The sequence below is a fragment of the Anoplophora glabripennis genome, unplaced genomic scaffold (assembly GCF_000390285.2).
Source record: "Anoplophora glabripennis isolate ALB-LARVAE unplaced genomic scaffold, Agla_2.0 scaffold28, whole genome shotgun sequence".
Taxonomy (NCBI): Eukaryota; Metazoa; Arthropoda; class Insecta; order Coleoptera; family Cerambycidae; genus Anoplophora; species Anoplophora glabripennis.
Window position 1 is genome coordinate 214,089 of NW_019416423.1, and position 12,316 is coordinate 226,404.

At 33.0% G+C, this 12,316-nt stretch overlaps 1 protein-coding gene across 1 annotated transcript in view; it reads left to right on the forward strand.

Annotated features, from left to right (window-relative positions):
- The window catches only part of LOC108909876 (protein Shroom), a 146,154-nt gene that overhangs the window by 39,287 nt on the left and 94,551 nt on the right, over positions 1-12,316 (forward strand). Inside the window, exons 3-4 of the mRNA XM_018714316.2 lie at positions 4,492-4,629; positions 11,669-11,948. Of these exons, the coding sequence (XP_018569832.1) occupies positions 4,492-4,629; positions 11,669-11,948 (418 nt within the window). The remainder of the gene's footprint in view (positions 1-4,491; positions 4,630-11,668; positions 11,949-12,316) is intronic.

Here is a 12,316-nt window from a genome sequence, read left to right on the forward strand (position 1 = left end):
GACAATTATACTTATTAAACGTATCCCAGTTCATTCGGACAACTTAAAATCTGCCAGATCCCCGATAAGATTCATGATGAATGTTTCCGGGAAGGCTAATTCAGATTGGACGCGAAGTGAGGTGAGACGCTATATCCTGCTCGACATCAGACGACACAACTTATTAGTTTGGAATGTTTGAGTGTCGTTGGGGGGACGCGTCAAAGGAATGATCATAAACTTGTGAAATGTATTTTGTCATGATGTTTAATTCAATGAGCGACGGGCGAGGTTCCGGTTATTCGAATGGGTTATTTAATTCAATTAAAACTGATGACGCTACTATTTGACGGCAATTATACGGTTCGCGGCGGGGATTCGTCAAGTCGAGTGGCTTAGTGCTTTTAGAAACTATTACGAAAATACCAAAATATATATTATTTTTTAAACTTTATGAAGAACAGATTAATAAAGTAAGACTAATAAAATACACTATATTTTTATCATACATCATACACTGTAAAAAAAAATCACTTAAATTTCACTCAATAATGTATCAATTTCTGTCCAAACTATTGCATCAAAAATGAGAGAGTTTCGAGTTACTGCTAACTATCAATTGAGCGACTTTTAACTCTATTCTGAGTATATAAAATAGGGTTTCTGGTCGAGACTTCTCGAAGCGAGAATTCCCGGGAAATCTGGCCTTACTCGAGACGAGAAAAAAGTGTCGAGAAATCGAGAAATTTAAACATCACGCGCGTCTTAAGTTCTTGACTGGAGTTCGTTTCATTCATGCGTTCAATTTGTTTCTCGACAAATAACTGAACGGTTAAAGTGGTTTCTCTATCAGCTCATGATTTATTTATTTTAAGTGTTTAAGGCTTTAGTTTACTTTGATGATTCTTTATTTTTAATGTACAGGGTGATTCACTATGTTTTGACCCCCCCTTTAACTTTTTTGTTTTAAGAGTTATAAAAAAATGTGAAATACAAAAATGATAGTAGAAAAACAAATGAAGTTCAAACAAAATGGCCGCGGATGTTAACTTTATTAATTTAAATGGAACACCCTGTATATTTTTACATATTTGGATAGAACGTTCCTTGTCGAGCATAGTCATATAGAGTTTGTTGGGTCCATCTCTAATAATAGGCGAGATAATATTAAAAAACGAAATGTTGTTTTTTTATTAAGAAAATAAGACATCTTGTAATTGTTAGACCTCTTTCAGGCATTTCTGCCTTTTTTCCAATTACGTAAGGATTTAGAGTAAATCTCACTAATTAGACCGTGTGAGGCCAATTACTCATGGACAATCTTATATATGGTAGGTCGTGACAGTGACAGGTAGTAATGTCATGATAACATTGTTATTGTTTGACCGTTTGTATTAGTATTTAATTAAAATGGGTTACACAGAAGTAGAAAATTGAAATATTATTAGGAATTAAAATAAACTATGGTCTTAACTACTCTATCTTATCTTAATTCCTATAATATTTAAATTTTCTACTTCTGTGTAACCCATTTTAAATAAATAATAATACAAACTGTCAAACAATAACAATGTTTTCATAATATTACCTGTCACTGTTACGGCCTACCATATAACATTGTCCATGAGTAAATAAGCCCCTCACGGACTAATTAGTGGGATTTAGTTAAAATACCTATACGCATTTTGGACTATATCAATGTTCGATATGTCAAATAAATCTAAATCCTTACGTAATTGGAAAAAGGCAGAAACGTCCAACAATTACAAAATATTTTATTTTCTTAATAAAAAACGTTCTTTTCGTTTTTTTATATGATCTCGCTTATCGTTAGAGATAGACCCAACAAACCATATATGACTGTGCTCGACAGGGAACGTTCTATCCAAATGTGTAAAAATATACAGGGTGTTCCATTTAAATTAGCAAAGTTAACATCCGCGGTCATTTTGTTTGAACTATTGTTTTTCTACTATCATATTCGAAAATTTCATAAAAAATCGTGCAACTTTTGTATTTCACATTTCTTTTATAACTCTTAAAACAAAAAAGTCAAAGGGGGGTCAAAATATAGTGAATCACCCTGTACCTAGTCTGTGTAGTAATTTTATTATAAGCAGATACCTAATGTTGAAGTGATAAATTAATAGGAAGAACGCTTCTGTATCTTTAAATTAAAGCTTGTTTTTTTTTAAGATTTCTTCGGTTAAATTCCTTATTTACTATTTATTTAATTAAAAGACTGCATGATTAATGATTATTAATAATTATTATTGGAAGAAAACTACGATTCAAAAACATTGAAATAAACATAAATATATTGAAAACGTTTAATAAAAAAAACAAGTTAAAGGTTTTTAAGAAGAAATTCAAAGTTTAATTTAGTTTTGTTAGTAGAAGTAGAAACATAAGTAATAAATAAAAATACTGAATAAATAATAAATGTTAATGATGATTGTTAAGTATAATAGCATGTTTATATTTCGCATTGCAATACCAAAATTATAACTTTTTTAAGTTTCAGAAATTTCTCGAGAATTCGAGAATTCCCGGGAATTCCTAGTCGAGAATTCTCGAGACCCGAGAAATCAGAAACCTTAATATAAAACCAATTTAGAGTTGATTTTTTCTCTAATATGATATAAATTTAACTATTATTGAGTCATTTTTTACTCAGACTTGGTTTCTAATTAACTAAATATTGAGTGCAAAAATCATCACTAATAAATGATTAATAAGAATATAGAGTGTTGAAATTAATTCCCTTCGCGGGGCCTCCTTCTGTCCTGGCTGAGACCCGCCAAGTGAGACCCACCGACGCTAAGGCCTGTTCTTCTAGCGATCACGCTTTTCTGGAGCATCTAAATGACCCCTATCAACTGTGGTCGAGATTACAGAAGCAATATGTAAGTTGTGCCATCTTCACGGCATCATTCAAATTACTCGAAATTAATATACATTTAAACTCGCTCAGTTATGAGGACATTTACCCTGATTTAGGTACAAGTGCACCAAATACGGGTTTACGTGGAGAATTTATTTAAGGAGTACCTATATTTGAGTGAAAGTAGTCAGTTTTAGTTTAAATATAATCACAAATGAGTAAAATGATCCAAATGACCAATATTGAGTGAAAATGTACTCAATAATTTTACTCAAAAGGATTCACTCCGAACCTTTATTGCTTTCACTCAAACCGATTTTTTTATAACATCAAACATTCAAACTTTGACTAAAATAAAAATATTATTAGGCTTTCACTTTTAATATACCAAAAGGCGACCTAGACTCAAGTGATTACATCACTTACATCCACTAATTCAAATTTAAATAGCTTTGGTTAGAAATATCAACTTACCCTTATCTTGAAGCAAGATATTTGAAGTTTTAAAATTAATTTCGTTACCGAATAATTTCTGAAAGTATGTTGATTTTGAAACGGGTTTCTCTAGTTATTATGAATCTCATTACATGTAAACATTTATTGTTCAGAAAAGTCTGTTACTGATTGAATTCTTCAATTTATAGTTTTATGTAAAGCCTTGGCATTTCAAGATATTTGATGTCAATGTATTCTTAATAATTCTTATATTGTGGTATTATTTACATATTTGTGTTAAAATTGCATATTTGTGTAAAGATATCACAGCTAATAATGTCATTATATCGTTAATAAATAAAACAAAAATTAAAAACCACAGCAATTAACTAGACAGGGACATAAATATACCTTAAAAATTAAAGTAATTATTTTTTTTAAATATATTTGAACAGTTTACAATATAAAGAGAAGTAGCTAGCAACGATTTTAAAAATTATTATTTAATAAACATGGCCATATGACCTGGAAATTTATGTATTATACTACCAATTAAAAACCTCTCCAGATCTGTGAATATACTGTAAAGAGAATTAAATTGAATTTACTCTGAAATATTGTAAAGTTTAATATCGTGCTTTTTTTGAAGAACATACTATAATGGCAGAGTAGAGCGATCTAAGTCAATACTGAACGACCACTTAGAAAAGTTGTAGCGGAAAATTTTTGGACAGACTATTAAAGTAGTATTTTACTTAAGTTTTCTTGTTTGACAATTGTACAGGGCGAAGCAATAGATATTAAACGAGATCAAAATCGGTTATACTACCAACTACATACATAAAAAAAATCAGTGCAACGTCACGTTGGATTTGCTGCAAATATTATCAGAGATGGAGAAATCTTAAAATTTTGTTCTGTCTGGCAGATTTCCAGAGCCGTTTCGCCCTATAAGGTGTGCAATGAGTGTGTAACTAATCAGTCACGTTATTACTGCAACATTATGACATTTCACTTCCTAATCGGGATTCCTTTTGAGGAATTTCATAGAGGTCGAGGCGTACGTTGCCGTTACCGACCTCCCGAACATATAGATTATACAATTAGCGGAACCGCACGGCTTATTCATTAAATAAGAAGTCAACCATTGATATCGAATATAAATTATGTAAATTATTTGTAATTGTCCGCAGGCTTTGCGGAGCCAAACCAGTGGAGGTGGTTCCCACAGGTCGAAATCATGGACGGACCATACCAATTACCCCAAAGAGAAGGTGGTAACCTACACGAGGCCCTACATGAAGAGGCAGCATTCGCAATATACCCAGCAGGTTAGTCAACCACAAAGCTTTTTTACTAAAACTGCGGACGAGGAAGAAACTCGATATTAAATATTGCATTACCTGGAAGAATTATTCCCCGTTATCTCGTTGTGCAGTAATTTATTCTTTGGTAATCTTTTGACCTATGTGGAAAAGAAAATCTCGATTTCGGCGTTAAAGTGTCGTGTTAACGTTATACAGGATGTTATAAAGAAGTAGATCAAGTTAATCACACCAAAATTCTTTTCCGTACATTTAAAATATGAATATACAAAACATAATCGACCCACACAATAGTACTGTGTAAAATTTATTGCACTGGAAAAATACAATGAACTCTTTTTTGGCGATGAATCTGGAAAAGTGAAAACAACATAATTTATACCTACATGTCACGACCTTTTCACGTCGAAAAATATACAAAGCTTCCTTAAAAAAAATTGATAGATACGCTATTATAATGTTGGCTGACACTAGAGATTTATTTCGATAAATAAATTACTGTTACACAACCGATTTCAGTATAAAAAAAAATTATTTACGAAGCCTTCGCGTCATATTTGAATTTATCGGTTGATAGAGAAATAAATCCATCCGCACACGCATGAAATAATTTGTGGATTTATAACGAGACAATGCTGACTAAACTTAATCGCTAGGAAAATGGTATTATGTAGGTGCCCAAGCCCACTGGAGTTAAATATTATCATTAACAAAACATATGGCGTGTCTGTTTTCGTTGTCGGACGTTGTTCAACAAGAAACAAGAATTCTTTTTAGTTGTTATTAATATTTATTGTTTTTCAACTAACTTCTGGATACAGAACTGCTATGACTTGAAGGAATGTCCTTTTCCCTTATAAGGGTTGCAAACATTGTTTGCACTTTAATTGATACAGTTTTCGTGTAACTACATAAAGGGTGATTCACAAGTGGTGACCAAAAATGAAACCTCGTATTCTCTGGTGAATTTTAAAGGGTCTAAGTTTTTATCTGCCAAAACTTTTTTGTGCTACGGTGTATTTCACTTTAGGCTGGAAAAATTTTTCCTCCAACTTTTCTGCTAATAAAAGGTATACCTTGCTAAAAAACAAAATTTTTCTCACCCCTACGCTTTCAAGGCCAACTATAGAAAATAGTTTTTCCCCGTTCTATGTCACTTATTTCATATATATTGATTTCTGATTTCTCAATAATAACTTAGAGTAGCTTCAGTTGTTATATGTTGCAACAAACTATAAGTAAACCAAGGTTCATGTATTTTATTGCAAAAATGTAATAAAGTTAAATTGTCAAAAAATCTAGTGATATGAAATACGGAACTGATCTGACTAGACTTAGTTTAAAAAATATGCATTATACGACATATAATCTACCTAAATAAATAAATTATATAATAGAACGATTTTTACTGCAATGCACTCGTACCGACATATCTGTTCTACCTCGCCAAAACGTGCTGGATTATTTTGTGGTACCCTGAAATTACAATTTTGTGCTCAATAAGTGTGCCAATCGAGTTGCATTATTTCATTACTTAATTTAGTTTGTAACACTTCTGATAAATCAATTAAAACGAATCTAACCTACTACACTAAAAGGTTAGTTAGAAATTCAATTTTACCTACTTAATACATCTCGCGTTCTTATTTTTTATGTCAAAGGAAACAGAAATGGTTTCCTAAACGTGTGAAAGTGTTTTTGTTTAAATGAGACGTGTCCACTTTTTAAAATTGGAGATTCACTAATTAGGCAGAGTACCTATGACAAAAAAATTAACTAACATTTTTTATGTGGTAGTAATTTTCACATTGACTAAAAAACTGGCACAAAATCCATAGTGGAAAAATTTAAATTGGAAGATTTGTACAATTAAATGGAAATAAAGTGACATATATGTCCGGAAAAAAGCTAGAAAAACAATTACAGAATATTAAAGAAAAACTGTATTTTTTTTCAAAAGTTTGATGTTTATATCCTTTTCTGCCAATATATGCTTATTTTATACTCTCTGTTTGGGTCTACGAGAAAAATTAGTAGTCAAAAGAGTAGTTGGTAAAGGATTATTTTATGAAAAAATAATACAGAAACCCCTGCATATAGGTGCATTTCAAAAGTTTATTTGAATTATTTATATTTCTAACAATAAGTCTGAGCATTTCAAAAACTCTGCAAAGGAAAAATTAAACAATAACAGCTTTTCTATTACCCATGGATGTATTGTCTGTGGTTTTTAAGATGCAGTGTACAGAACTTTTTTTAAACGATTTTATCAATATGTCCATAGTAACAAAAAATGAATTCGAATCTCATTATTTGGAATATTTTAGAACTGTCGAAATTCGTTAATTGAGAAGTATATGTTCTCAAAGAATTAAAATATGCTTAAAACATGATGCTGACAAGCCCAACATTCTAACTTCAAAAACAGTTACCTAAAGTGTAAAGTGTCTCAACAACACATGAGACTGTTTAACGATTGTCAAAAAAATTACCTAATAAATTGTTTTAATTTTCATCTCAAATTTATGGAATATTATTCTGTACAACTTAACAGCACTTATCTCAATAAAACGAATAAATAAATTAATGAATTGTATAGTCTTTCCGATCTCAATTGAAGACCAAAGAGCTAGGTGGTATGTACCAGATTAGGTCGCTACACAGCAACTCGGCATTGAAATATTTGAAAAATTTGTTACCACCTTTATTTAGCCGTACCCATATACAAGTCTGGTCGCCCAGTTGGGGAATGGGCGCGAGGGCAAACGGCGAACAAACACATCCGCACTGGGCGACCGGCCATACATTAGTTGCCGACAACTTGCCTAGCAGTGCAGTGCAGCAATGCTGAATTTGGTGTGATTCGGGTAATTTTAATTTATTATAGGTACCTTCTATTAATCATTCATATTACAATTGTGAAAGGGAGAAATAAGAGGAATATTTTGTTTACTAATATTATTACAACATGACGACAAAACGAAATACCGCCCGACAATATTGAATTAGTAGAACCAGTTGTTGATGAAACAGATTTAGAATTTAAAAATAAAGATTGACATGTTCAATGTCAGCTCTCATTTTAAATATTTACGACTGTTTAAAAAAGGAAGAAAATTAAAAATCAGATAATGAAATTATAAATAGAATTCACGTATTGACTAAAGTTTCACTGTCCACAATTTTTCGTGTTATTAAACAAGGTGTTATAGATCATTGCGTAAAGATAAAGCGAAAACAAAAATTTTAAAATATCAATGACATGACAATGGACGTAATTCGGCGGACAATTTATAATTTATATAAAGAAAATTGAGGACATAAATAATTAAAATATGTTGTTGGCCAACTGAACATATAATACAAATTTTCTACAAAGTATATACAAAATTTTATTATTTTTTACCTTTAAGGAACTTTTTTAGGGACGCCTATGAAACTCATTAAATTTTATTGCTAGGCGTTTTTATACATGTTTAGCTGTAAAAACCCATACATATTATACAGTACGGTCATATGAAGAACATAACCATAGCACAAAATATCATTACTCCATTACCAATCAACTGTCAACGAACACCTACTAAACATGTGCAAAACCTCCATGGGTACCATTCATTGGTTTATACCAAAAAAGATTTTCGAACTATCTTTGTAAAATTTCTTGCACAGGTCCATGCGACTAAGAATTATCCGTATTTTTAACATAAATGAGCGAATAAATCAGTTAATTTGCCCATCTCGGCATCAGCCGGATCAAGGTCATCCCATCCGTCCAAGAACCACCAGGACGCACTTACGAATCCAGCAAAAACCTCGCGAGGAATTTTTAGCGCAGGCAGCTGTACCGCGAACATCCATCTTACTTTTATTTCCTCGTTAATAGTATTTAGCCTACAAAACCCAAATAGCTCGACTTCTAATTACCACCAATGACCGAGACATTAATTCGCCATCTATCATTGCCTCTTAATCCGCAAAAAGTATCTCACGCAGCAACGGCCGAGGTAATGGCGAGTATTGTTCCTGACCCCGGGAAATACGTTGATTATAATTACGTGTTATTAAAGGCAATTTGTGGCATGTTAATTAGAACAAGCTGCAGCGAGCTAGAGATTGATGCGAAGTGGTTTCGCTGGAAGTTAATAGATCCTCTTCTTGGGCTATTAATGGGCGCTTTTTTCTTTGTTCTTCTCCGCGAGTGGCTAGTAAAAGGCATTTCAGAAATGAGTCTAGAGAAGAAATAACAGTTACGAATAAGCCAAGGAGCTTCAAGAGCGTGCTAAATAGCCGCGATTAATTATACTTGCACCAGAAGAAAAAGAGCTGTTTCTTTTGTGGCACGTATTCAATTTTTGTGGGTCTAATTTCACCACTACAAAGTAGTTTTTAATTCATTTAATCCTCAAAAAGTAATCCATATGAGTTAATGGAAAAGTGATTTTACAAAAGCTCTCAACACATGTCCCAATCACATTACAAACTAATTTCAATATGTGGTCTATTAAGACATCAAGACTGTCTAGTACACTGGCATTTCCGGGGTACCATAAGGATCCGTTCTTGACCCTCTATTGTTCCTTATATTTATTAACCAATACTATATATAGATTTAGATTCAGTAGTATCTCTTGTGACATATTGAAATCCTATTGGGCGAGGTCTCTAATTCGATTCATTTCATTGCCAATCAACACTGCAAAAATACCAGAAGATGTAACTTTGCAGAGAATATAAATAATGTGCCAATAATTTATTGTCTAAACACTAAAAAGATACAATTTTTACAGTCATACAGAAAGTATGGATATTATACAGTGTCTACTGAAGTTGGAACCATATGGAAAACTTTTTTATTATTGGTTTTATGAAAAAAAGTTATTCTTCATAAAAAGTTCTGCATGGTCTAAAATCTAAAATGCAACCCTCAGTTATCAACATGTCCCAGTCATATACGAGGTATATCAGAAATTATGTATTTTGCTGAAGAGTAGAGTACCTTTATTTTTGACAATACAGAAGAATGTTACAAAGAAAGTTATTTTGAATTAAAAGGTATTTTCAAATGTGTAATTACAGCCATTTAGAATGAAGATTCAGGTTTTGTGATTATTTACGTTTTACATTAACCAATGACTACAAATTGTGAATTTTGTAGTCATTGGTCCTTAAAATTCGTTGAACAGCAATTTTATCCAAATTCAATTCTCGGCCAGCCTGCCGTATAGAATTTCGTGGATTTTGTTCGAAATACTGTAACAGTCTAGCTATATTAACATTATTTCTTACCCTTTGGTCAGTTATTTGATTTTTCCGAACAGAAAATGCATCTTCGTTTCGACGCAAGGTCGCTTCCAATCTTGTAAAGGTTCTATAATTCAGAATGACGCGCTCTGGATACCTTTCTCGATATAACTCTACAGCTCTTCTTGAATTTTTTTGTGACTCGCCGTAAATTAGCAACATATCAACTTTCTCTGAATGAGAAAACATTTTGTAAGCACAAAAGTTATACAGGGTGATTCACAACTTATCCAAAAAAATTTGGGAATAGATGCAGCATGAGAAGTGAATAACGTAAAAAAATTTTTGTAAAATCCTTAGAGAAATCCGAGAAAAAAATATTGAAGTTATAGTACATTCAACCACTACATAGCTGGACAACTGTAGTCTCTGGCGTCATTCGCAATACGCGTGGAGAGCCATGTGACTCCTAATACTGAAATCCGTCGTTGCGGTAGTTTTTACCTGTTATCTGTGGTGTTTACAACAGTTTTTTAGTAGTTAGTGTCAAAAATGGTTTGCGTGTGTAGCAACTCAGAGTTGATGGATATAGTTTTAATTTATGGTGAAGCAAGGCAACATTTGTATTATGGTGAAGCATTTGTGTTATGGTGAAGCAAGACATCATTTGTGTTAGTTCGTAGAAGTAAGACGGACCCAAAAGTGTTTACACGTTAGTGGATAAAATTTTGAACAATTGGTGTTGTAACATCGAGTATGTCAACTGATTTTATTATTTAAAAACATAAATTAATTTTATTAATAATTAATAAAGGCAAAAGCATTTGAATTTGCCGATATAAAATAGGTGCTATAAAATTATATTTATTTCTATCCTTGCGAAAGTTTTTGTCCGTTTTTATCACACCGCCATGCCGGTCGCATTGTGTGCGGTCAGGTTTTACAGTGGACCAGTTTCCAGTGCCGTGCAGAAGTGTATTTTTAAATCAATTTCGAACTGCCTTTTTGATTTGTTCTTTACAAAATTGTATTTGTAAGGGTCCCCTATACATTCAGAATTTTTTTTTTGGATAAGTTCTGAATCACCCTGTATATACGTTTGACGAACGTCAATAACTAGTATTGAGTGACTAGAAAAAAGAACTTTTTAACAAGAAACAAATTGAAAATGGAGCTTACCTCATCCCATTTAACACCATGTGACCCAAATTTTTTCTATCCTCACAGTAGGCCCATACTTTCGAGTTTGAGACAGCCTGTACACATTTTTTTGTGCACTATTCATTTTATGCTAGGGTTCACTTTAAGAAAACTCATAAATATGAAACTGATTTTTAGTATTCATGATTTAAGTACCCTGAATTGTACCTTCATGTACTAGTCATAAATGTTAATGGTGGCAACTAAAAACACAAAAGTTACGAGCTGGGCTGTAAAACATGTTCGAAATGGAACCCCGCTGAGGCTTATTCCCATGAAAGCAGAGTTGATACGTGTTAATCAAGGGTAAACAAAAACATTTTTAAGTGACACTGAAATTAAATATTTGTACGCTTTTATGGGCAAACTGCAGTTACTCGGGCATAAAGCCGTTGTTATTGGTTTTACCGTAGATGGAATACCGTAAATCGACTGGCTATGAACCCTCGGGAATCTTGGAAATCTGTTTTTCAAGCAGCCCCATTTAAGGAAACCATAATTTTCAATTATTAAATGCACTGTTTACAATGATATTTCACATTCTTAAACTTCAAGTATTTTTTCTTCAAGCCGAACCTTATCTATGTTTATGTTGTTCCAGAAACTGAAAACTGTGATGGAAAAGTGTGAAAAAATCCCGTCGGAGACATTCGAGTCGCGCTACGACAAAATGAACGAACGCCTGTACTTGCCCCATGTCGACCATGACGGTAAGCCACTAGGTGACATGGATTACATGGTGCCATCACCCCCCGAAAGGGACATCACTAATAAGCCGCAACTGACCCAAGCTGGTCTTGAGGCATACGCCAGGTCGTACCAGGAGCCCAAGTTCTGCGAAGAACCCATGAAGCCGAACCACGGACACCTCACAGAGTCAGGTGAGCGCATAAATATAATTTAGGTGCAGCTCGATGTTAATACAAGGTGTCACTTTGAGTGGGAGTAATATTTTTACAGAGGCTACCTTTGACCTTCAGAAATATATATCAATAGTTTATTTTTCAAATTCAGTCGTCTCTGGACAAGCTAGTGTAACTTCAAACTACGGCGCGCTTCAGTCGCACAGCATGCACAATTGCGAACTGGGCTCTGCATTGTTGTCAAATCTTATTTTTAAAGGAAGTTATTAAAAAGCAAATTTCCACACCGCTCGTCGTGAGGTTTGGCATATTACTTTTGATGAGTTCTACCATCCCACAAAAACTAAAGTTTAATTTTATTTAATCGATCACGGTAATATCAAAAA